This window comes from Oreochromis aureus, linkage group 7, assembly GCF_013358895.1.
Source record: "Oreochromis aureus strain Israel breed Guangdong linkage group 7, ZZ_aureus, whole genome shotgun sequence".
NCBI lineage: Eukaryota > Metazoa > Chordata > Actinopteri > Cichliformes > Cichlidae > Oreochromis > Oreochromis aureus.
In genome coordinates, this window is record NC_052948.1 from 55,760,955 (window position 1) to 55,787,254 (window position 26,300).

The window sequence follows — 26,300 nt, forward strand, 5'->3', positions numbered from 1 at the left end:
AAAAGCTTCTAGAGTTTCACCAAATTAAATAAAAACCATCTCAATCAGATGACTACGAGGGAAAGATAAAAGTATGTCTTACAGCTTAAGTTTGTGAGCATGTTGTGCAATTAAAAAAAATTCTCTGAGTCACTGACTATTTGTTGAAAGTTTCTCACATGTTATGCAACCAGTAATTACTATGACAACATAACAAACTGTATCCAGACGCTTCCACCTCTCCTCCAGGCAAATTGTTTGAATGGACAGTCACTGTTTAGTTTCACAGATATCCCCCCATTTAAAGACAGAAGGACAGAATACACTATTTGTGAAGGAGCTCTTCAAGGAGTTTTTGTTTTTGTTTTTTTTGAAGACTTTTGCAGTGGTTTACCATCATTTCACAACAAGAAGGTTTGGGGATCAAATTAATCAGCTGGCTGGACCCTCTGTGTTCTCCCTGTGCCTGCGAGGGCTTCTGCCCACAGTCCAAAGACATGCATGTTAAGTTAGATGGTTATTTGTGAATGATCTCCCAGTCTTCCCCACAGATGGAATTCCACAATCACTGAAGAACAGTGGAAAAAGGGAAGACAGCGGGGCTTACTGAGGATAAGGAATTAAAGGGTTTTTCGATCCTGTCTCGTGTCCCCATGATGTTTTTGCTGCAAAGGGGAGGGGAAGGAGGAGTCGCTATGCCTCACAGCTTAATTACTCCAAGCAACACTGTGTCTCATATGTAATGGAAGGAAGACGAAGTAGGAAGAGAAACAAATTTTGTCTGCAGAGTAGGCACAAACTTTGAGTTTGAGACTCATCCCTTCACTGCAACACATGAAATTAGAAAGGAAGGCTTTGTTGCCGCTGTATAGATCATCACATCACTACAACTGGACCACTGTCTTTGTGAACTTTAAATCTGATTCTGACAGAAGGTAAGAAATGATATCAAGAACTTCTACTGACTAACAGAGGAAACGTGAATGACTTCTGAGGACCTGGAGTCAAATCTTAAACCAAAGCAAGAGAGAAAAGACATAAACAAGTGGAAGTAAGTGAGGAAATTCTCTTAATTTTCATTTCATATGCAACACACACTGAATAAGTGGCTCAACCTTATTTTACACTTAACCCACAGTTTACCTTCCCTTCTGCCTTTTTACTAATTATATCTATGTTAATGTTATTTCCTGCTTTATTTAAAAGTAATGCATTACTTCAACTCTAATACATCTATAGAAAATAGAGATGTTACACAGCTCATGACATTACTTTGCATTACTCTATAATGTTGTCAGAAATGCTTTGTCACATAACTGCTAGTTCACATTCTATATACTCCTGAGAACCGAGGACAAAAATCTTTCAGTTTAACTGTTTTTGTGATTTGTGCATCCAATAGAGAGGACATAAATGAATATGCTGGGTCTCAGGCGCATATGATCACATGTGGAAAAATCTTTATTCTAATATGGACACTAAACTTTACCACACCTTTGTCTTCTTGTTCAATTAACTGAAAGTAATGTAAATATGCATTATACTGCAATATTTAATAAAGATTTGCTTCGCAGAAAGTGTGTGCAATCATTTCACATTGTGGTTCAGGGAGCCTGCAAGTCATTCAGCTTTTACACTAAAGGATCATCTTGAACCTCAAACAGTTATCTCAGACTTTCAAACTATCAACAGCCTTTAAAAATGTTTGTGTTAAAAATTCTAAGAAGCTCTCCAAGAGCCAAGGCAGTTCAATCTCTGGGCAGTGTTTTACTTTAAAGGTAATAGTATTAAATTATTTATTATTATTTCTTCTTTTTAATACAATTTGAGACGTTTAAGATGTTCCAGTAAATACAAGTTCAAAATTCAGACTTTCTTGTCCTGTTTAAACCAACTTTAATACACTTGACATCATTTTGAGTACTTTCTTTCATTTTTTATGTGAATTTTTTATGTGAATAAAGTACAGGTCCAGTATTAATTTCATTGTTCAGTAAAATCTGTTTAGTCATAAATTTCAAGTGAAAAAGTTTTTTGGTCATGAGTGCCTTAAACACTACTGATAATATGTGACAAGCTGTGCAAGCTATAGGCTGCAGCTTACTGCACTGGTTGGCTAGCTCCCCAAGGTTTTGAATGTCTTTAACTATCCTGATAATGTCTATTTCTGACGTCGATAAGGGTATAATGTTTATGACGGCTGACTTTAATTACACAAGGATTATGTATTAGAAGATAATGAATAACAAGTATTGACTTGCAAATAACTGTAAACAAATAACTTTAGCTTATAATATATAGTACAGTATAATTAACTAATTTATATTAAACTAACTGGGCAGCACATTTTCTTTCTCCTGACAATACTTGCTTTAAAGATATAACATATTTTGAGGTCAAAAAGAAAGGCACGTGTGAAATACAAAGCTCAAATGTAAAGCTTCATTGGGATGCAAACTGTAATGTGATATTTAAAATCCCCTTTTAACAAATTTATTTCTAAACACATTTATTACAACCGAATGATTCTGATGTCTACTACACTTAAGTGTGTTTAATGTGTGGTTGCATACATGTCAGCTGACACCATTTGTGGATTTGCATGACAGACACGGATAAGTGTCTGCTTCTGTATACATCAGCTTCTCAGTCACAATAAGTTACAATTTACGACTACTTGTTTTATAAGTTGTGTGTTTAGTGCAGACTACATTGGTGCAAATCAGGTTAGGTGTTTTTCATGATTAAAAGACTCATAGGTCAGTGTTAGGTGGCCTAAAAACCACAATAAAACAAAACAAAATAACCATATCTCTTAAAATGGTCAGGTACAAGTACTGGATTGAATGAGAGGAAGCTGCCTCTCAAAACTTAGATTCCAAAAAAAGAGTTTTTATATTATGATTGTAGCCAGACAGAACTAAAAAAAACTATAAGGCAACATGCCAGAAATAAATTTATGACCACTCACATGTTGAACTTACTTGAGGTCATCTTGGCCAAGTAATGGTACTTATGGCCTCTGTTGTATGGGGAAAAAACAGCTCACTAACTGTGTCTGAACTGACCTGGCTGAGGCAGGACTTTAAAAAAAAGAAAAATGAAAAAGAAAGATGATGTAGTAACTACCATATCCTAAAGCCCAAGATAACATGGTCTTGTGTAACTGTCAGGGGAGGCTCTGCGTTTCATGTTGTGTTATTGAACATTCCAAAGCTGTGACAGTATTTTTCATCGCAAAAGGCAAGAGAAACAAAAAGATACAATATTCCATTATATGAGGTTGGAGCCTAGACTGGATACAGGGAACATCTTTAACTAAACTACTAAAGTGTAACTTTAACATTTACTTTAACTAAAATACTAATGTAAATGTAAATGTTTTCACTATTTCATAATAAGGCAATAAGGCAACTTTGAGCCAGACATACTATTTAGTGAATATCTTTTGTTCATACCCTAGACCATGAAATATGTACATGCAAATACAGCAGGCAGTGACTGAAGCTGGTTGTTGTTCTGGCAAACTTACCAACCAAATACTGATGGGTTGGTTATAAACCTGCTCTCTCCTCTCTGATTTTACCCTAGCGTAAACTAGCTGCAGAAGACTTGCTGTGTAATTTAGTAGATATTAGTTGATTTGCAAGTTACTGGCCGTAATTAAAGCACTACCTTTGTTTTATTTTGAAAATTCTTGAAAGAGCAGTTGTAAAACACCAAACTGATCATCTTCAGAGAAAAAGTTTATTTGAAGATTTTAAGTCAGGTTTCAGAACCCATCACAGTACAGAAATGGTGGTAGTGAAGGCTACAAATGATCTTCTTTTGGCCTCTGACAGTGGACTCATCTCTGTGCTCATCCCTGCTAGACTATAATGCTGACTATATTTTATTACATGGATTAGAGCATGCTGTAGGTATTAAAAGTATTGCGCTGTAATGGGTTGAACCATATGTATCTAACAGACTTCAGTGTGGTTATGTAAATGGGAAGTCTTCTTCACACATAAAGGTTAACTATGGAGTTCCACAGGGTTCTGTGCTAGGGTCAGTTGTGTTTATATTACATACACTTCCCCTAAGCACTACAAATAGAAGGCATAATATACATTTTCACTACTATGCAGATGACTTCCAGATTTTTCTATCCATGAAGCCAAATAAAATACACCAATTTTTTAAACTGCAGGAATGTCTTAACGACATAACGACCTGGATGACCTCTAATTTTATGCTTCTAAATTCAGATAAAACTCAGGTTGTTGAACTCAGCCCAAAAGATCTTAGAAATATGGTATCTAACTCTCGATGGCATTACCTTGCTTAAATTATAGGCAGCCACTTTCTGGGACAGAGCTGTGAAAAAACATTCACTGCCTGTATGAGCTTCTGAGCACACAGAGGTGGTGATAAAGTAATTGCCTAAAAATTTCTTCGACGAGTAACACCAGGTCAATGAATGATGCAAGAAAACAGACCTTTGCTGAGCATCTCTGCTTCATCTCTTTTAGAAATTGTCGTGGTCTGGGAGCAGCTGAACTGTGCTATGATTCTCCCTGTGGTGGTAATGGTGGGTCTCCTGTTGCTCTCTGGACCAGAGTCAGGTCTCCAAGAAGACACGCTAGAAATTGACAACAGCAATGACATCCTAGAGAGAGAGTTTATCTACGTACCAAAACGTCAAAAAAGGGCTGTTGCTGACTACAGTGCCTTCCAAACAGATAAATGTTCTTATACCTTCATTGTCCCTCAGCAGAAAAACAACGGGGCAATATGTGTGAACTCCAAGGAGCCAGAGACCTTGCTGCAAAACCGTATTAATAAGCAGGAACTGGAGCTGCTCAACAGTGAGTTGCAAAAGCAGCGAAAGGAGATTGAGGCACTCCAACTGCTAATAGAGCTTGATGGGGGTGTGATCAATGAAGTCAAGCTATTGCGTAAAGAGAGCCGCAACATGAACTCCAGAGTTACACAGCTCTACATGCAGCTGCTGCATGAGATTATCCACAAACGAGACAATGCTCTGGAGGTGTCACAGCTGGAGACCCGTGTGCTCAACCACACAAATGAGATGGGGAGGCTAGCTGGGCGGTACCGAGACCTGGATCATAAGTACCAGCATCTTTCAGCCCTCGCAAGCAGCCAGAGTGCTCTCCTGGAGCAGCTGGAAGAGCAGTGTAAGCAGGGAGGATACTTTTACAGTAAGGTTCAAGAGCCCAGCCGTCGTCTCCAGCCACAACCTCCTGCAATCTCCCAGCCTCCTTTACAAACACCTGAATTGTCTCCTGGTGGCTACAGACCTTTCCATCCACCCACTTACACTCGTTACACCAACTACCCCATGAATAATGAGATCCAAAGTGACCAGAAAGCCAGAGCACTGCCACATCCACTGCCCACAATGCCAGGTGCACCATACAGCTTCACAAATGAGCCCTCGGGTAAGTACTGCTAAAAATGTTTGTATCTTCCTTTGAGGTCTCTAACTGAACAAACATTTGCAGTCCCGCATTCACTGAGAATATACCAACAGAGACATATTTATTGAATAACTAAATTTTCTTTTCACAAAACTGTCAGATAGTTTAGGTTACTATAGGGTAATTTCATCTTATATTAGCCAATTTGTAGAACATCTTCTGTTTGAATGATATGCATAAAGGTTTTATGGTAGAACATTTAAACATATATAATGGTTGCTATTAAATTTTAGCATCATACAACACAGATATATATTTTTTGAAAAATGGTCTGTTAGTCCCCACTTTTGAACTTTTTTTTGCAGTCTGAGGGAATGTTTGATAATAAATATCTCAAATTCTTTTAAAGGTGAAAGTCAGGTATTTCATACAATCAATATGAATTCAATGTAATTCAATACAATTTTATTTTTATGGTGCCAAACTGCAATAGCAGTTGTCTCAAGATGCTTTATATTGTAAGGTAAAAACCCTACAATACAGGGAGTGCAGAATTATTAGGCAAGTTGTATTTTTGAGGAATAATTTTATTATTGAACAACAACCATGTTCTCAATGAACCCAAAAACTCATTAATATCAAAGCTGAATGTTTTGGAAGTAGTTTTAGTTTGTTTTAGTTTTAGCTATTTTAGGGGATATCTGTGTGTGCAGGTGACTATTACTGTGCATAATTATTAGGCAACTTAACAAAAAACAAATATATACCCATTTCAATTATTTATTTTTACCAGTGAAACCAATATAACATCTCCACATTCACAAATATACATTTCTGACATTCAAAACAAAACAAAAACAATCAGCGACCAATATAGCCACCTTTCTTTGCAAGGACACTCAAAAGCCTGCCATCCATGGATTCTGTCAGTGTTTTGATCTGTTCACCATCAACATTATGCAGCAGCAACCACAGCCTCCCAGACACTGTTCAGAGAGGTGTACTGTTTTCCTCCTTGTAAATCTCACATTTGATGATGGACCACAGGTTCTCAATGGGGTTCAGATCAGGTGAACAAGGAGGCCATGTCATTAGTTTTTCTTCTTTTATACCCGTTCTTGCCAGCCACGCTGTGGAGTACTTGGACGCGTGTGATGGAGCATTGTCCTGCATGAAAATCATGTTTTTCTTGAAGGATGCAGACTTCTTCCTGTACCACTGCTTGAAGAAGGTGTCTTCCAGAAACTGGCAGTAGGACTGGGAGTTGAGCTTGACTCCATCCTCAACCCGAAAAGGCCCCACAAGCTCATCTTTGATGATACCAGCCCAAACCAGTACTCCACCTCCACCTTGCTGGCGTCTGAGTCGGACTGGAGCTCTCTGCCCTTTACCAATCCAGCCACGGGCCCATCCATCTGGCCCATCAAGACTCACTCTCATTTCATCAGTCCATAAAACCTTAGAAAAATCAGTCTTGAGATATTTCTTGGCCCAGTGTCTTGACGTTTCAGCTTGTGTGTCTTGTTCAGTGGTGGTCGCCTTTCAGCCTTTCTTACCTTGGCCATGTCTCTGAGTATTGCACACCTTGTGCTTTTGGGCACTCCAGTGATGTTGCAGCTCTGAAATATGGCCAAACTGGTGGCAAGTGGCATATTGGCAGCTGCACGCTTGACTTTTCTCAGTTCATGGGCAGTTATTTTGTGCCTTGGTTTTTCCACACGCTTCTTGCGACCCTGTTGACTATTTTGAATGAAACGCTTGATTGTTCGATGATCACGCTTCAGAAGCTTTGCAATTTTAAGACTGCTGCATCCCTCTGCAAGATATCTCACTATTTTTGACTTTTCTGAGCCTGTCAAGTCCTTCTTTTGACCCATTTTGCCAAAGGAAAGGAAGTTGCCTAATAATTATGCACACCTGATATAGGGTGTTGATGTCATTAGACCACACCCCTTCTCATTACAGAGATGCACATCACCTAATATGCTTAATTGGTAGTAGGCTTTCGAGCCTATACAGCTTGGAGTAAGACAACATGCATGAAGAGGATGATGTGGACAAAATACTCATTTGCCTAATAATTCTGCACTCCCTGTATTAAAATCTGTAACCCAAATCAGAACCGGTAATTTAAGACATCAAAAAATGTCTAGATATTGGCTAGTTAAAATGTGAAAAAAAAAGCTGAGCACGCCTGCAACTTTCATGCTGGGTTGAGCAAAAATATAATTAGATAGTATATTCCAAATAGAACAACATACTTGAGTTTGTTCTTACCCACAACAAGAAGAAAATGCTATTTTTATTCAAATCTCATGGTGGATTGTGCAAATATCTCAAACTGTACCAACATCATTAATAGCTCAGGTAGCTCAGAGCAGGTCATCTACTAACTGGAAGGTTGGTGGTTTGATCCCAGTCTGCTCCAGTCTGCATGCCAAATATCCTTGGCCAAGATACTAACCCCATGTTGCTCTCCGATGAGGGGTGTGAATGTTAGATAGAAAGCACTTAGAAACAGCAGAGAGAAAAGTGCTTGTGTGAATGGGTGAATGAGGGAAGTTGTGTAAACAGCTTTGAGTGCTCAGAGTAGAAAAGCGCTTTATAAGAACCAGTCCATTTACCATCAAAAATATACCGTAATTTTCAGGCTATAAGCCGCTACTTTTTGCACAAGCTTTGAACCCTGCGGCTTTTAGTCAGGTGCGGCTTTTCTATGGATCGTCCATGATTTTTGTGATATCGTAAGAGGATTTGTTTTGGTTGTTCCGCTGTTGTACGGCACTACGTTGCCTGGCGGAAGGCCATGTGATCAGACACACAGTATCTGGGTACAAGAGTGGTATGTTGGTCACATGTCCATCCGCCAGGCAATGTAGTGCCGTACGAAGTAGTGCGAAAAACAAACTTGATTAGCAAGAGCAAGAGGAGTATTACAGGAGCAAAGGAAGCTTTCATTCACAAACCCTCAGTATGGCAAACAAAAGAAATGCTTATGATGCAGCATTCAAATTAAAGGCAGTCGATTTGGCTCTCAGCGAGGGAAATAGAGCTGCTGCACGTACCCTTGGTATAAAAGAATACATGGTGAGACGTTGGAGATGCCAGCGTGACGAACTGGCTCAGTCCAAAAAGACGAAAAAAGCTTTCAGAGGAAATAAGAGCAGATGGCCCAAACTTGAAGACTGTATTGAAGACTGGGTGAACACACACAGAGAGCAAACGGACGAGGTGTTTCAACTTTGCAGATCCGACTGTCACGGTTCTGGGTCCGTTGGACCCAGTATTTTGAGTTTATTAAGCTTTGGTTTATTTTGCATCTGGGATTGTTTTCTTGTTCTCTTGTTGTGATGATGTCTATTATTAGAGTTTCATGTTTCTGTTTATTTGTGTTTAAGAATTGTTCTCGGTTGTATCTCACGTTTAGTTTAGTTCAGGTTCCATGTGTCATTCTCTGTCTGTCTCTCAGTGTCAGGTCTGCGTCTTGGTGTAGTGTTCTTGTTTCCTGTTTTATTGTGAAGGTCTGCGTCTCATGTGAGTGTGTTCAGTTTTACCTCTTGTCTCGTCTCATTAATTACTCCCAGCTGTGTCCACCACCTGTGTGTAATCTCCCTGTGTTTCTCTGTGTGTATTTGAGTCACGTCTTTAGTCATTGTAGTTGCTGGTCCGTCTGTGTATCCACCATGTTTCATCCGTGTGTCCCCTGCCGTCATCATTATCGTCTTCCTTCTTTCATGTCCAGGTTCGTGTTCTTGTTCATGCTCAGTAGTTTAGTTGTTCTCCGTTTTGCCGTTTGCCGAGTGCCTCGCCCACTCGCTTCAATGGAGGACGTGCCGTCCGACCCGCCGGACGAGGAGTTTCCCAGCCCGTCGGAGCGGTCTCCAAGGAGGAAGCGACGTTCGCGCCGCCGGCGCGGCACTCCACAGCTGGATGTCGGGATATGTAAGCAGCCGGCTGTGGTGAGTGAAAGGGACACTTTGTTGATTCTGTTGCTTCTGTGACTGTTTATTCTGGGGCTATCTTTTGTGTTTCGACTGAGGATAACAATGATTCCTCAATCTCACCTATGGCCACAGTTTCTAAGACTGCCTGTTCTGAACCCTCGTTCCGAGTTTATGACCGTGTCCGCTCCATTGTCCCATCCGCACTTCCATCCCAGTTAAATGCCCGGCCTGTAACACTGCCCGCAGTTCAGTCAGCAGCCCAGCTGCCCGCAGTTCAGTCAGCAGCCCAGCTGCCCGCAGTTCAGTCAGCAGCCCAGCTGCCCGCAGTTCAGTCAGCAGCCCAGCTGCCCGCAGTTCAGTTAGCCATTCCATCACCTGTTACGCCTCCACTCCAATCATCTCTGCCCCCTGTAGGTCAATCCTTAACCTCACTACCTGTTGTCCAGTGGCCGCTAGCTCAGCTGTCTGCCCACTCATTCATTCAGCCGCCATCCTCACTGTTTCATTCCGAGCAGGGAACACACTTCACCACAACATCTGCTGGTTCACTTAAGCTGGCCATCTCAGAGACAGTTGCTCCCTCTAGGGCCTCCCCAGAGGCTGGGTGTCAGTCACCAGCCAACTCTGGACCCCTAGAGGTCAAGACGCCAGCACCAGCAGCTTCACTGGAGAACTTTACTGAGCAGTCTCAGCCGTCATCCCCTGCTGAGAGCTCCAGTGAGTTCGCGCTTCTGCCTCCGTCCTCTGCTGGAGGATCAGAGGGACCCATTCAGTCGTCTATCTCAGCTGGAGGGCCGGAGGCGCCCGTCCAGCCCCAAGTCTCATCAGCTGGGGGTTCAGGAGAACCCAGCCAGCCCCAAGTTTCGTTAGCTGGGGGTTCAGGTGAACCCAGCCACCTTCAAGTGTCGTCAGCTGGAGGGCCAGAGTCGCCCGTCCAGCCTCAAGTGTTGTCAGCTGGAGGGCCAGAGTCGCCCGTCCAGCCTCAAGTGTCGTCAGCTGGAGGTTCCAAGGAGCCCGTCCAGCCTCACGTGTCGTCAGCTGGAGGTTCCAAGGAGCCCGTCCAGCCTCACGTGTCGTCAGCTGGAGGTTCCAAGGAGCCCGTCCAGCCTCACGTGTCGTCAGCTGGAGGTTCCAAGGAGCCCGTCCAGCCTCACGTGTCGTCAGCTGGAGGTTCCAAGGAGCCCGTCCAGCCTCAAGTGTCGTCAGCTGGAGGTTCCAAGGAGCCCGTCCAGCCTCAAGTGTCGTCAGCTGGAGGTTCCAAGGAGCCCACCCAGCACCACGCCTCGTCTGCTGGGGGTCCTGGAGGACCCAGCCAGCACATCCTCATGTCAGCTGACGGTCCGGGGAAGTCTGTTCAGCCGTCACCTGCTGAACTATTCCCCGCGACTTCAGCATCATCTCCTGCAGCATCATCTCCTGCAGCATCTCCGCCTCCAGCCGTCCCGCTGCCGTCGTCAGGTTCCGCAGCCATCCCGCTGCCGTCGTCAGGTTCCGCAGACATCCCGCTGCCGTCAGGTCCGGCCTCCGTGTCTTCATCCCCGCCTGGTCCGGCCTCCGTGTCTTCATCCACGCCTGGTCCGGCCTCCGTGTCTTCATCCACGCCTGGTCCGGCCTCCGTGTCTTCATCCTCGCCTGGTCCAGCTCCTGCTCCGCCTTCGTCTGGCCCTGCCTCGTCCACGTCTGGCCCTGCCTCGTCCACGTCTGGCCCTGCGGTTGCCACACTGTCATGGGACCCAGCTCGTCCTGTTCCGCCTCGCCTCTGCTGGCCGCTTTCTAGGCCTCTAGTTGGGCGTTATGGCCGTCGAGGCCGGCCTCCGGAGAGAGATCGTCGCCGCTGCTGGCATCACAGCCAACCTCCGGATCTGCTCAGTGGCCGCCACTGCCTTCCAAGTGGTCGGCCTCCTGATTGGTTTTACCTGCGCCGCCGCCATTGCCATGTGCACGGTTGGCCTCCAGAACTGTTTGCCCGCTGCCGTGTGCACGGTCGGCCTCCTGAACTGTTTGCCCGTCGCCGCCGTTGCTGTGTGCACGGTCGGCCCCCTGAACTGTCTGCCCGTTGCCGTGTGCATGGCCGGGCCCCTGACCTGTTTTGGCTCCTGTATGGCCGACCTCCGTGTCGACCCCCTGAACTGTTCGTGGACTCTTGTTGAGCTTTAGTTTGGTTTCATTTTTTGATGTGTTTTCCTGTGTTCTTGAGCTGTTTTCTTGTGTTTTTTGGTCTGTTTGGACGCTCTTGCTCAAAATACTGTTTGGACCCAGTATTTTGAGTTTATTACCATCTTCACGCCTGCCTGCGTTTGGATCCTTCCTTACCTTTTCCACACGGCTCTTCTCACTCGCCGTGACACCGACTGAAAGTCAAAACAGTCGCCAACAAAAAGAAGATAGAAAATTTAACAAGCAAGGTGAATCAACCATCACGGTGAGAACCACTGGCCATGAGAGAACGAATTTCACTTGTGTGCTGGGCTGCACAGCATCAGGGTTTAAACTTTCGCCAATGGTGATTTTTAAGCGGATGACTATGCCAAGAGAAGAGATCCCGAGCGGCATCTCTGTTAAAGTCAACAAGAAAGGGTGGATGATGGAAAGCGTAATGAAGGAGTGGCTGCAAGAGTGCTATGGGAAGCGACCTGGAGGATTCTTTCGCCAAAAAAAAGCGTTGCTTGTTTTGGACAGCATGAGGGCCCATATCACAGATTCTGTGAAAGCAGCCATTAAGAGCACAAACTCGATTCCAGGTGTGATTCCTGGAGGCACAACGAAGCACCTGCAGCCACTCGACATCAGTGTGAATCGTGCGTTCAAAGTAGCACTACGCGTTCAGTGGGAGGCGTGGATGACGAGCGGCGATAAATCATTCACCAAAACTGGTCGCATGCGAAAAGCAAGTTTTGCCCAAGTCTGCCAGTGGATTCTGACAGCGTGGAGAAGTGTGAAAACATCCACGATCACCAACGGATTTCGAAGGGCTGGACTACTGCGTGATGGAGAGGAGGACACCGCCACAGCCCTTCAGAGGGTGTTCGACTCCGATACTGACAACGAGGATTTCTTTGGTTTTGAAAGCGACAACGAAGGAGAGAAGTGGAGAGTGGATGACGAAGCCATCCTGAGCCTGTTCCTTTCCGACACCGGAGAAGAGGACTTTGGTGGTTTTAGTGCGCAGGAAGAAGAGAAAGATGGTGGTGAATGACTTTTCTTCTTGTTAAAGCCGTGTTACTGCACCTGAGCCTAAAAGGTAGGCCGAATCTATTTTTCTGGTGTGCTGTAGGTTATTGTTATACACTACATTTGTTACTCGTTTATAAAGCACAGTACATGTTTCGTACTTCTAATTACCGGTACTTGTACATATACGTAAAAAGTTATGCAAATATATACCGGTAACTTGTTTTTCAAAATATTAATAAAAGGGATGTGTTCCCAAACAGCCATCTCTTTCCTGACAATCCCCTTTGTGCATATTCTCTTACATATGGTAAGTAAACATTAAAACACCTGCGGCTTTTAGTCAGGTGCGGCTAATGTATGTACAAAACAGGATTTTCCTCTGATTTTAGCTTGTGCGGCTAATATTCAGGTGCCCTTTGTAGTCCGGAAAATACAGTAACTGCTTATACAGCAATCACTTTATAAAGTGTATAAAATGTACTGTATAAACCTACAAATTTATGTAATTTGAAGATGGTGGAGCAGAAAACATTCTAAAAAAATGATAATTTGACATTAGTATTATAATAATTTCTAGAAAAACTATCAAACTCCAATGTTTTGTTCCATTTAGAAAGGACAACCTACTTATATTTTTGTGGTACAACTACTCATATTTTCTCAATCCAGCATTAAAGCTGAATCAAAATGGCATTTTTGTCATTTTGGGACCACAAATTTCATGTTAAAAAGCATTCTACATGACTGTTTTACAGTATTGTGCAATTTAATTATTTATCATTCAGAAATCCTAAATAGAAATCTTCCTCAGACCTCCCCTGTATAAACAAACCCAGCATTTCATGAACAGTGTGATAGTGACCTTTGCTTTCTGTAATGTTAGAAACACTCGCATCATCCTAAGATAAAGCACAGAGACTCTGGACTTTTACATAATGATATTATATTGAACTTTCCACAGGACTGAATATTTAACCTCCTAGGACCTGCCGTCCACATATGTGGACATTACATTTTGGGTTATTTAGACCAAAATACTCAATTTTGCTCTACATGGGCCTGATATCCACTTACGAGGACATTATACTGCTACTGTTCTATCAAAATTTTAAACAAATATCCTCATATGTGGCTCTTATTTTTCTTAAAAACAAAAATAAGGTAAAAAAAAAAAAATCTGGTAATTCTTTGTTTTTACATTAACCAAATATCAAAGAGAAATTAAAAAAGCATGTCGTGGAAGAGTTCGGGTCTTAGGAGGTTAAAATATATATTATTCTTTCTGCTTACTCTGGTATGAATGACTGAATACCTTTTAGTAAATAACACACTATTAGCAAAACACAGTGTGAAAGAATTCTAGATTAAATTTTTTAGTTCAACATACAAGTAAAGACGTTTGACCTTCATCAGGTTTTATTTAATGCTATCAGAGAAAATATCATGTTCTCTTCATGCAGCTACAGTGGCTTGCAAAAGTATTCGGCCCCCTTGAACTTTCCACACTTTGTCACATTACAGCCACAAACATGAATCAGTTTTATTGGAATTCCACGTGAAAGACCAATACAAAGTTGTGTACACGTGAGAAGTGGAACGAAAATCATACATGATTCCAAACATTTTTTACAAATAAATAACTGCAAAGTGGGGTGTGCGTAATTATTCAGCCCCCTGAGTCAATACTTTATAGAACCACCTTTTGCTGCAGTTACAGCTGCCAGTCTTTTAGGGTATGTCTCTACCAGCTTTGCACATCTAGAGACTGAAATCCTTGCCCATTCTTCTTTGCAAAACAGCTCCAGCTCAGTCGGATTAGATGGACAGCGTTTGTGAACAGCAGTTTTCAGATCTTGCCACAGATTCTCGATTGGATTTAGATCTGGACTTTGACTGGGCCATTCTAACACATGGATATGTTTTGTTTTAAACCATTCCATTGTTGCCCTGGCTTTATGTTTAGAGTCGTTGTCCTGCTGGAAGGTGAACCTCCGCCCCAGTCTCAAGTCTTTTGCAGACTCCAAGAGGTTTTCTTCCAAGATTGCCCTGTATTTGGCTCCATCCATCTTCCCATCAACTCTGACCAGCTTCCCTGTCCCTGCTGAAGAGAAGCACCCCCAGAGTATGATGCTGCCACCACCATATGTGACAGTGGGGATGGTGTGTTCAGAGTGATGTGCAGTGTTAGTTTTCCGCCACACATAGCGTTTTGCATTTTGGCCAAAAAGTTCCATTTTGGTCTCATCTGACCAGAGCACCTTCTTCCACATGTTTGCTGTGTCCCCCACATGGCTTGTGGCAAACTGCAAACGGGACTTCTTATGGTTTTCTGTTAACAATGGCTTTCTTCGTGCCACTCTTCCATAAAGGCCAACTTTGTGCAGTGCACGACTAATAGTTGTCCTATGGACAGATTCCCCCACCTGAGCTGTAGATCTCTGCAGCTCGTCCAGAGTCACCATGGGCCTCTTGGCTGCATTTCTGATCAGCGCTCTCCTTGTTCGGCCTGTGAGTTTAGGTGGACGGCCTTGTCTTGGTAGGTTTACAGTTGTGCCATACTCCTTCCATTTCTGAATGATCGCTTGAACAGTGCTCTGTGGGATGTTCAAGACTTGGGAAATCTTTTTGTAGCCTAAGCCTGCTTTAAATTTCTCAATAACTTTATCCCTGACCTGTCTGGTGTGTTCTTTGGACCTCATGTTGCAGTTGCTCCCAATATTCTCTTAGACAACCTCTGAGGCCGTCACAGAGCAGCGGTATTTGTACTGACATTAGATTACACACAGGTGCAGTCTATTTAGTCATTAGCACTCATCAGGCAATGTCTATGGGCAACTGGCTGCACTCAGACCAAAGGGGGCTGAATAATTACGCACACCCCACTGTTCAGTTATTTATCTGTAAAAAATGTTTGGAATCATGTATGATTTTCGTTCCACTTCTCACATGTACACCACTTTGTATTGGTCTTTCACATGGAATTCCAATAAAACTGATTCATGTTTGTGGCTGTAATGTGACGAAATTTGGGAAAGTTCAAGGGGGCCGAATACTTTTGCAAGCCACTGTAACTACATTCAGTGTTAAAAGCAGAAGCTGTGCAGGTCTGAGATCAGCACCTTCTTAAACACCAAAATGAGTTACTATTTATGCTCTTATATAGTGACACCAGTTACATGGATCATGAATCCCTTTGACTTTTTGCCTTTAACTTTATCAATAATACAGCTGCAGTTTTCACTGACAGTGTATCATAAGGTACTTTAGCCTTTGTACTTTGAGTTATTACAAAGGACAAACATATAGGATGATTTGTCTGTTGTCACTGGGTGGTGCTGTGGACTGAATCTGAGGGCAGCTCCTGTAATCACAAAGAGAACAGAATCATCACACACTCTGAAATTTGAAGTTTATCCCTCAAATATTAAATAAAAAAAGCCTTATTTCCAGACTATCCAGACATTTTTACCTTTAAGTTGTTTGTGCTTTTTAAAAGGTGATCTGCAAAGATGAGATGATGGAGCAGGTTTCCAGTCCTTTTTACCTGCAAGAAAATAGAGAAAGATATAGAGGTATGCAGTTTTTGAGCTGCTGCCTGAGCACTGTACAACATATATTAATGCTCTCTATATTATTTCTCTCAAAGGATGTAAGATGTACAGTGTACTGCAAATGTACAATACCTCATTCAGGATTAATTCAGATAATTTTTTTAACCTCAATATTTGAACCAAACTCTGTAAAAAAAAAAAAAAAAAAAAAAAATCTATAAATAAATATATAGAGTTGTGCTGAAAAATTAGCTTTTTTTAAAATTTGGTGTTCCTGTTCTGTTTCTCATATAAACCGTTTCAGTGCCTCATCTTCAGCTAATGGTCTGAACATCCTTCAATTCAGTACAGTCTGAGCAGCACATCTAATAACAGAAATATAACACTGACTTTAGTGAACTTTCAGGTTCAGAGGGTATATTCATTCGTGTGCACAGATTTAGCTACTAAACATGGCTTTCCCCAACAGCTGATTGCTCATCTTAGCTAGCTAGCTAAGGACGTTGATTACAGATTAGCTTACAAACACATTTAACTTACTGAAAAAGTGCGCCAGGGCCTTGGGTCCTTCTCTCTGTTAGTCCAGGTTATTGCAGAACACCTTACGTCGTCAGTTTAAAATACTCACTTGTGGTTTTGGAAAATGAACACTGGACCTCCTTATAGCACCCCCGTCTATCTACCATTCCCAAACAGAGATACAGAAGTTTCTCCAAGAAAGCAGCTACCATCAAAGCTATCATGATGATGTTGCACCCCAAATTCACATCATGTAGTTGGTAATTAGAATACAACTTATGAGAAAAGACCGCTTGAACACAAATCGGTGATGAAGACTACTAATAACGGCAGAATGCATCTTTGGGAAAAAATTTGTCTGAGGAAAACTTTTTGTTTAATTTGACCCCAGTCCCATCCGCTAATATGGAGGCGGCGGGGTTTATGACCTATATTGCAGCCAGACACCAGGGGATAACAGACACATTTTGGCTTCATTGTTGGGGAGATGTTAGGTTGTCCACATTTTCTACGGTCATTGGTTTATATACAAGTTACCATGTTGTGTAAAATGTAAAGAAAAAATGTAATGTGTGTAATATAACGTCTTCTTTTAATACTCTCTAAGTGTATGGGAACTAAAGAAACCAGTTGCTGTAATTTTAAAGAAGAATGTTTCCCATTCTCACTTAATGTAGGACTTCATTTCATATATGCTAAATGTTTTTAGTGGGTGATAGGTCTGAATGGCATTTGACTGAGCAAATTTCACCTCTTACTGATTTTCAGATACAGCCACCCTACTCTACTCAGTGTTTATTCCTAACTGACATTTTTTTGCAGTTATTTTCCCCTCTCTTCTTTTGCCCCTAGTGGGTGGCAGGAGTTCCCCTACCTAAAGTGAGTTCTGTTGGAGGGTGAATCCTGTGTAAAAGTAAGGGTTTTTTCCTACCAATGGTTGCAGTGGTGCAGTGTTTAGCACTGTTGCTTCACGGCAACAAGGTCCTGAGTTTAATTCCACCATCAAGCAAGGATCTTTCTGTTGGGAGTTTGCATGTTCTTCCGTATTTGCGTGGGTTGTCTTCGGGTACTCCGGCTTCAGCCCACAGTCCAAAGACATGCAGTTAGTGGGGTTAGGTTAATTGATAATTGTAAACTGACCATAGTTGTGAATGTAAGTGCTTGTCTGTCTATGTGTTAGCTCTGCAACAGACTGGCGATCTGTTCAGGGTGTATCCTGCTTCTCGCCCTAAGACAGCTCAGATAGGTTCCAGCCACCCTGTGACCCTGAACTGGATAAGCAGAAGATAATGGATGGATGGTTGCCAAGTGGTTGCTCATAGATCACGGGCTCTTTTAGGTTCTGTCTTTAATACAATAAAGAGAATTCCACTAATTTTGTGTAATACTTTCCATCATTCCACAGAGGACAAAAAGTGAGATATAATTTAAGAATAGATGTCTGTGTTCCCATGTGTGTGCTGTGACAACAAAGAAGGTTTTGCCCACAGTACTGTTTACTCTTGCCAGCAGCAAACAGACTGGAAAGCATTTGTCATATTTCGCAGAGACAACACGTGATCAGGAGTGACTCACTTTTCCAGGAACCCTCCATCTGTATATTTTTCTATTACACTTCATGTCTCCATGTGTGTTGTGTGCACAGGTTGTTAAAACTATAATAATGATGAAGCCAGCATGTCACTAAAAATGAGCCTATGATGATCACACACCCTTCATTTTCTGCCTTCTACAGGACCTTTCAGAGATTGTCTGGAGGCTCTGGAGAGTGGATATACCACCAGTGGAATGTACCTCTTAAAACCAGACAAAAGCAATCAACTTATGCAGGTCTGGTGTGACCAGAGACAAGACCCTGGTGGCTGGACCGTTATTCAGAGACGTCAGGATGGCTCTGTCAACTTTTTTAGGAACTGGGACACTTACAAGGTAATAAGTTATAGTAGCATCGAAGATTGTACTTATGAGGTTCTATGTGCTGTCTAGTAAGTAAGAAAATTGTAATTGTAAGAAAAACTCAGTAAACTGAAATAAAGAGATCACAACAGCAGATAAGAAATCAGTTCCAGTGGTCTCAAAATTCTCAGTGCTGCTGCCAACACAGTGATCCAAGAATGTTACAAGCATGCTGTGTTTCCATGTAGTCATGAATGGTGCTCGATAATACAAAAATATAAATGTATAAAGTCATCTTGTGACCTAAAGTCAGCCGAGTTCTCTTCTCAGTCTCAAGATAAAGGCACATAAGTATTTCCAAGCCAACAATTCCTCTAATGCAACACTGATAAGTCATCAAAGCACTTTAAGCCAATTAGATGCTCACAGTTGGAGAGAAGAGGCCTCTCTTCTGACTTAATCCATGTGCTCGTTCATGTACTTTATACCTGACCAATTCAGTGTCTCTCTCCTTCCACAGCAAGGTTTTGGAAACATTGATGGTGAATACTGGTTGGGCCTAGACAACATCTTTTGGCTGACAAACCAGGGCACCTACAAGCTTTTAGTGACGCTGGAAGACTGGACTGGTCGGAAGACCTTTGCAGAATATGCTAGCTTTCGTGTAGAGTCAGAAGCAGATTTCTACAGGCTACGACTGGGCCAATACCACGGCAATGCTGGAGACTCTTTAACCTGGCACAATGGAAAGCACTTTACCACACTGGATAGGGACCATGACGTCTACGCAGGTAAGTGGATTCCCGTAAAAGACAAGGTGATCACACCTTCTAGTAGATTTCTTTTTCACACATTCTACAGTTGTTATTAGTAGTTACTAATAACTCTTAATAGTTTCTACACTCTTGTAGACTGGTTTGCAGGGACATCCACTTATCCAGGAAGTACTGGATACAACAATTGCTTTTTGCTTATTGCTTTGTTATACACTCCAATTAGGATCTTCAATCTCTTTCCCCAAACCACAGGTTTGTCTTGAGGTACACAATTTTTCTATGGTGGTATTTCTAGAACAGGAATTTCAGACCTGTACCTCTTTTTCCCATCTCCAGAGGCTCTCTGTGAGAAAAAAGGAATATGAAAATTGATGAATATGAAAGATGTCCTTTTATGGACAGTGTCATTATGTACAAAATTTTAAACGGGAAGCCCAACATGGCAGTCTTAAAGAAAGCGACACTCTAATAACAATTCAAGAAACATTGAAGGAAGCTGTGACTGTGGGGAAAGACCCTGCTGAATTCCGCATTAAGTTATGTGAAGATGTAAAAAAAAAAAAAAAAGAAGAAGGATGAACTCACAGCAGAGTTCAACCGGAAAATACAAGAAAGTGTGCATCACATCGAAGGAACTGAAAAACAAATTGGAGAAATAGAGGGGGACATGGACAGAGCGGTGGAATATTGGAGTGAAGAATGCTCTCTCACGGCTTCTCAGAAGCCAAAGGTAAAGATGAGCAAAGTGTCTGACCTCGAAGATGGTTCCTGATGTAATATGATCATGATGAACATGATGATTACGGTATTCCAGAGGGTGCAGATTGCACTGCCACTGTAACTTTTTTTGAAAATCTAATTAAGTCAGAGCTGGTTGAAAACAGCATGCTAAACCGAGAGTGAGACCTAGGAATAGAACAAGTACAAGGGGTCCTCGCACAGGGCCTCCAAGCGCACCTCCTTGCTATGTAGTGGTCCGGTTTATTCGATATGTAGTCAAAGAATAGAATCCTCCAAGCAGCTCAGACTAAGAAGAAAATGGTCCAAAACAAGTGGTTGGAATAAAAATATCTCACGATTCATTTGGAATAATAAGAAAGCAAAAGTGAAATTCTCTACCCCGTTACTGCCTGAGGAGATGGGGGTAGGGCTCTGCCTTTATTACTTATCTGCTCAGTTACTGTCACTTTTATGTTTGTGTAGTCCGTATTATGAAGCCAATGAAAGAACATTCTACAGTACATAACCATTACAGTCAATGTCTGGTTGTGTTGATAAAGAAATTAAGGCATCCAAGGAATGGGTAAATATGGGAAGACTTAGTAAAAACCTGTAACTATTGGATGAGGCAAAATTGTTTAGGCGGCCAACATATAAACCTGACTTTCCACCAGCAGTACAAGACAGCAGGTTCTACCAATGGTTTTCTTTAGAGATTACCTCCATATGTAAGCTCCCCAAACACTGGGAACTGCGATTTTAAAACCTTATTTCAAACATACCGCCTGGAAATAACTGGAATTTTATAGATATTCAAAGAACGATGGGAAAAGGAACTAAATATTGGAATACCCGTTAAGGTTTGGCAATCTGTCTGGAAAGTACAGCCATCATCTAGAAATTCCTGGACTCGAAAGACTTTTGTTGGAAAAACATAAATTGCTTCTTTATAATGCCGAAACAGAAATCTAAACTAAACATCTAAACATATTCTGGTCTTGTATCTATTCAAACTTTTTTGAATGAGGTATCAGTAATCCTTTCCAATTTCTTGGATTTTAACTTTTTGTGCAATAATCATTATTATATTTGAATCTGTCGATAATTGTCCCATGATCACTTGTTTCTTCTTTTCCTGTGTATGTGTTTTTCTATTCACAATTTGAAAAAAAAGAAACTTTTAAAATTTTTACTTCAATTGTGGTGGATGGAATTGAAATATACACATAAATGGCTCATCTTTAAATCTTCAAGCTATGTATTCCAAATCCAAAAAAATGGTGGAGGAAAATCAAGAATTTAATAGTGCATGGAAACATCAGTTTGCTTTCAACGCTAATGGACTTTTGAAAAAACTGAAACTTTCTTAATTTTCTTTATCATATTTAAAGCCATTAGGCTGCTAGTTGTTTTATTTAGTGTACATACCAATTGGTCTTATTTGCTTGTGTTATTTGTGTTTCCAGGGAATTGTGCCCACTATCAGAAGGGAGGATGGTGGTATAATGCCTGTGCTCATTCCAATCTGAACGGTGTGTGGTACAAAGGTGGGCATTACCGCAGCCGCTATCAGGATGGGGTCTACTGGGCTGAGTTCAGAGGAGGAGCTTATTCTCTAAAAAAAGTGACCATGATGATAAGACAAAATGGAAATACCTTCCAATAATTGCTCAGTATGTTGAAACTTATATTTAACAAGATGTTTCCACCAAAGGGATTCTGTATCACAAGACCAGGCACCATTGGTTGAATTTCAAAGCTTCTTTTGGTTGTTATACATTCACAATGCCAAGACGTGGCAGAACTTTTTCATTTCATTTGTCCTACATGTAACGCTTTTATTCATGTTCTTGCGCTCATAAAGTTATACTGCACACAAATAAAAAGCATACAACCTTGCATGTAATGAATGTAAGATGATGCCTGCATTCCTTTCTCAATGCAGGCTGTTACTGATGTAGTGTTTAAAGGTTTTTTTTTCCCATCAGAACAAAATCCACAGTTGCATATCAATGTAACTGAAATGTTAATGTCTTGATTGCTGGCAAAAAAAACTTGTACTTCTCAATATTAATGGCATTTGTAATACTCGTTAAGTATAAAAAATATGTGCTCTTTGACATAATGTTTTCCTTGATTCTTCCGATGTGCCCAGTGGAATTTGAGCTGTTTTGAACAAAAAAGAAAAAGTATACTTATATGTCTGGAATGGATGTTGGGCTTGGAAATCTAAAACTTACTTAAAAGGAAATAAAAGGATCTAAAGCAGATGGTGTTAAACTAATCCTGAGACACAGATAGCAGACTCACCAAGGTAAGGAATACAGGGCACCATCTTCAGGGAGCGAATGTATTCCCTCATGCGGGTGTAATTCTCTTCCTTGGATGTCAGATAGTTTAGCTTCTCAAACGTGGCCTTGTCTTTCCGACTGATCAGCTACAACAGACAGGAAACAATAACACATACATAATTTTCTATTTTCATGTAGAGCCTTTACTTAAGTGGGAACAGAAGGATTGTATAATATCACTTATATAAACTGACAGACTGCAGTGCTTTCTAAAAACCTACAGATTTATTGATATTATGAACTCAGTTGTTTCTATCGGTCATCCTGACTGATTCAGACACATATGACAAAATCTGGCTTTGTTTTATGTCAAAAATAGATCCAAGCATTTTCCAAGCACAAAGTCAATGTCGAATTTTTGGCAGTAATACTCTATATCAGGGGTCGGCAACCCTAGGCATGCTTGCCACCGTTGGCACGCGAAGGGTTAACTGATGGCACGCACGACCATAGCTGGACTGGCCATCGGGCATAAGGGCATTTGCTCGGTGGCCCGATTTTTTTACACGCTGGTCGGTGTGTAAAAATAACTCAGTTGTTTGGTGGTGGCTATGGCGGAGCTTTCACAGATTCAGTAAAATTAACAAGTGGTGGAGGCCAGCAGGTGGATGAGGGAAGGGGAGGCAGGAGGAGGAGAGACCCGAGGCAGCCGGTCGGAGCGTCAGGTGAACTGAACTTCAGGTAAGAAGTTATGACCTGCAGTCTATCTGGGTCAGATATAAACCAAGTTTAGGTGGAGTTTATTTTCGTTGTGCTGACTTTTTACAGTCAGTTACAATAACTCGTACTGCGTACTAGCTAGCATGACGGAGTTTATATACTGCTGGGCGGGTGCTATGATTTTATTGATAGTGAACTTTATTTTATTCATAAGGTTAGTTAGTAGAGTTGCCAACCGTCCCGTACAAACGGAATCGTCCGGCATTCAGAGAAATTATTACACGTTTCGTGTTGAGCTGAGAAGGAACACAGTTTGTCCCGTACTTCAGCCAGGATGGAAAAAGACACAAAGCTGGAGTTATTGTGTCTTTGCTGCACAGCTGCCTCTTCTTCTCCTCTCATTCTCTCCCCTCTCTCTCCTGTTGCTACTTCAATCATGAAACTGATCAATGATCAGCTGATCGGCTTTTCTGTCTTGTTTGTTTATCGCCCACTTTGCGCCAGAAAGAGGAAACTGCCGGATGTCGCGTTAAACAACAGCAGCACGTTTAAGCTTGGTCAGCTGTTGTTAGAATGTATTTAATATTAATTTCTAGTATCAGCTGATGTTTGCTGGAGCCACAGCTGTAAAGCTGCTGGTCATGATATCGGTTTGTATATCTGGTGAGAGGGAAACATGAAGATGAAACCAGGAGATGTCCTTACTGAATCATCAGAGCTGAACAGGTGATGGAGAAACAGGTTTACCTTTTAGGTGACATGAATGAGTTGAAGGGAAGTTATGAACTGTTTCTGAGAGACAAATAACACCAGGATCCTTTTCTATGTAGCTGACAACTGGTAACTGTGCAGGGGCGGGTCTAGCAAAGTTATGCCAGGGGGCCAGGTAGGGCATTAACAGGGAAAGGGGGGCACAAAGAAATACTTTCTTATTCTCATTTAAAATGTCTGGCTGTTATTAAATAATTATCTGAAGCTTACAACCAAAGTTTTTATCTGACGTAAAATGAATAGAAATCATACATTTACCAACAAGACAGTGTACATCACTGTCACAACAGCGTTTGTTTTCATTCAAAGGCTTTATGGCTTTAATATCTTTAGTCAAAATGCATCCATAGACTCGACACACAATGCATTTTTGGGGCTTTCAGGTGTATGGACCAATGTTTTATTTTCTGATCAAACCAGAAATCTTTAATGAGCAGCTAGATTTGTCTCGCATTAACTGGCTGAGTTAATGCCAGTTAATGCGACATCGAAGCAGCTGGAATCTACACCTGTGCGTGTTCATGGAGTTTGCATTTTCACCTGCTGGACATCACTACCTGACAAGTTTAACTGTCTTCAGAACATTGCAGAGGCCTTATTGACAGTATTTGGCTCTACATATCTGTGTGAGCAGATTTTCTCTCACATGAGTGTCCTCAGGTAGCCGTCTGAATGCTGGAGACCAGAGATCACATTAACATGTTAGTCTCTGTATTAACAAACATACCATATTGGCCCAGTTTATTTTTCTTATCATTGTTGTGAGGAGACCATAAATAGCATTTGTATTTTCTGTTGTACAGTTCATTTGCTGTTATGGAGTTCTTGTTATGGATAAAAGTGTCTTTTTTTGTTTCAAAATAGCTGATAACTATTCGCTGATAGCTGCCAACATTTGCAAACAAATATAATTCTATAAAGTGGTTCTATATAATGTGTAACTGTTAATATAGAGCGTTATTAAATTTATTGCTAATGCAATCATATGGCACACTGACTTCTGAGGAAATTTTAAATGGCACTCGCCATCAAAAAGGTTGCCTACCCCTGCTCTATATCAACATTACAAATCTAAAATTTTGGTGAAGAGAAAAATTACTAATTCTTTTGTAAGGCAATGGTCCAGCTGTTCTAATCAATGTATGAAGAAGAGCTCTGAGCTCACATGTAGTTCTTCTCCTCTAAGCTAAGAAAATGAACCTGAGGCTACAATAAAGGGACAGATGGGCATAAGCTTTATGGTCTGCTATCACAATCAAATAGGTAGATCATGAACATGTATCACTCATTCATAAAGAAGAAAGCTTTGGAACTATCCCGACTAGTTAAGAGAGTGTAGTTTCAACAACAGTGATTTCCTCCCGAGATCTGCAGAGCCACTTAAAGGAATGAATTAAAGGCTCTGGAGGTCCCTGTATATGCACGTAAACCTGTGTCAAAAAGTTCAATGAACTCAGATACACACGGAATGTTTTCCTTCATTGTGTAGTTTAACTTAATGCAGCTCTAGGCTTCGTTTCTATTGGTCACAGATTAATAATGGGATTAATAATGGGATTAACCTATGGATTAATAATGGGATGTCACTCAAGTTCATATGCGTGTGAATGTCCAGCATCCTCCCCGGCCACCTGATCCAACTCACCACCAGGTGGTGCAGTTACTCTGAACTATCATTTGGTGCCTAAGTGCAGACAACAGTCAGGACCGTTTCCTCGCACCAAAGGCGTAGAGAACAAACCCCCTCGTCCACCGGGAGAAACCCCAACATACAAGCAGCAAGTCGAGAGGATACTAGGATACCACCCCAGTCCGCAGCCTCTCACCAAGGGCAACTCCAGACTGAGACAGAGTCCAGTCCCTCTCCAGGAGACTAGTTCCAGAGCCCAAGCCATGCGATGAGGTGAGCCCGACTATATCTAGCCGATACCTTTCAACCTCACACACTAACGCAGGCTCCTTCCCCACCAGAGAGGTGACATTCCATATCCCAATTGCTAGTCTTGGTAACTAAGGCCCACCAGGGCCTCCATTCCTGGCTGCCGCCAAACACATATGGCACACGACTCCTACGGCACCTCCTGCAGGTGGTAGGCCTACAGAAGGACGGGCCCATGTCCCTTTTTTGGGTTGTGCCTGGCCTGGCCCAATGGACTAAGGCGGGGCCACCAGACGCTCACCCTCAGGCACTCTCCCCTGGCCTAGCTCCAGGGCGCAGCTCTGGTAACCCTATCCCGGGTATGGTGAACTGTTCCCTTGATTGTATACTCTTAGGGGTCTTTTAAATCGCTCTGGGTCTGTTCCCTCACCCAGGACCAATTTGCCATGGGTGACCCTATCAGGGGGCAAAAGCCCCCCGACAACATGGCCCCTGGGATCCCTGGGGCACACAAACCCCTCCACCACAATAAAGCAGTGATTCATGGACAGGCAACAAATAACAAAATATAAGTCAAAACACTGGGTCAAAGTGTCATATAAATACATTAACTGGTAATACCATATGTTAGTTAAGTTTAATACAAGTTCTAAAAGA

At 41.9% G+C, this 26,300-nt stretch overlaps 2 protein-coding genes across 11 annotated transcripts in view; one reads left to right on the forward strand and one right to left on the reverse strand.

Annotated features, from left to right (window-relative positions):
• LOC116319160 (ras-specific guanine nucleotide-releasing factor RalGPS1) overlaps nt 1–26,300 on the reverse strand; it is a 99,296-nt gene that overhangs the window by 33,072 nt on the left and 39,924 nt on the right. For all 10 annotated transcript variants that reach the window (XM_039614687.1, XM_039614688.1, XM_039614689.1 and 7 more), the window contains one exon: nt 22,293–22,419. In XM_039614687.1, coding sequence (XP_039470621.1) covers nt 22,293–22,419 — 127 coding nt within the window. The remainder of the gene's footprint in view (nt 1–22,292; nt 22,420–26,300) is intronic.
• On the forward strand, nt 251–22,102 carry LOC116319168 (angiopoietin-related protein 2-like). Its single transcript, XM_031738412.2, has 5 exons — nt 251–1,030; nt 4,494–5,423; nt 18,326–18,519; nt 19,007–19,277; nt 21,449–22,102. Exons 2-5 carry the CDS (start codon nt 4,529–4,531, stop codon nt 21,646–21,648), a joined length of 1,560 nt encoding a protein of 519 aa, XP_031594272.1. The 5' UTR covers nt 251–1,030; nt 4,494–4,528; the 3' UTR covers nt 21,649–22,102.

What these genes read in the sequence shown, in the direction of transcription:
- LOC116319168 (XM_031738412.2), top strand. Translation starts at nt 4,529, where the DNA reads ATGATTCTCCCTGTGGTGGTAATGGTGGGTCTCCTGTTGCTCTCTGGA. An exon ending in CTTCACAAATGAGCCCTCGG is followed by an intron (nt 5,424 to 18,325) that starts GTAAGTACTGCT and finishes TGCCTTCTACAG; the next exon opens with GACCTTTCAGAGATTGTCTG. An exon ending in GGAACTGGGACACTTACAAG is followed by an intron (nt 18,520 to 19,006) that starts GTAATAAGTTAT and finishes CTCCTTCCACAG; the next exon opens with CAAGGTTTTGGAAACATTGA.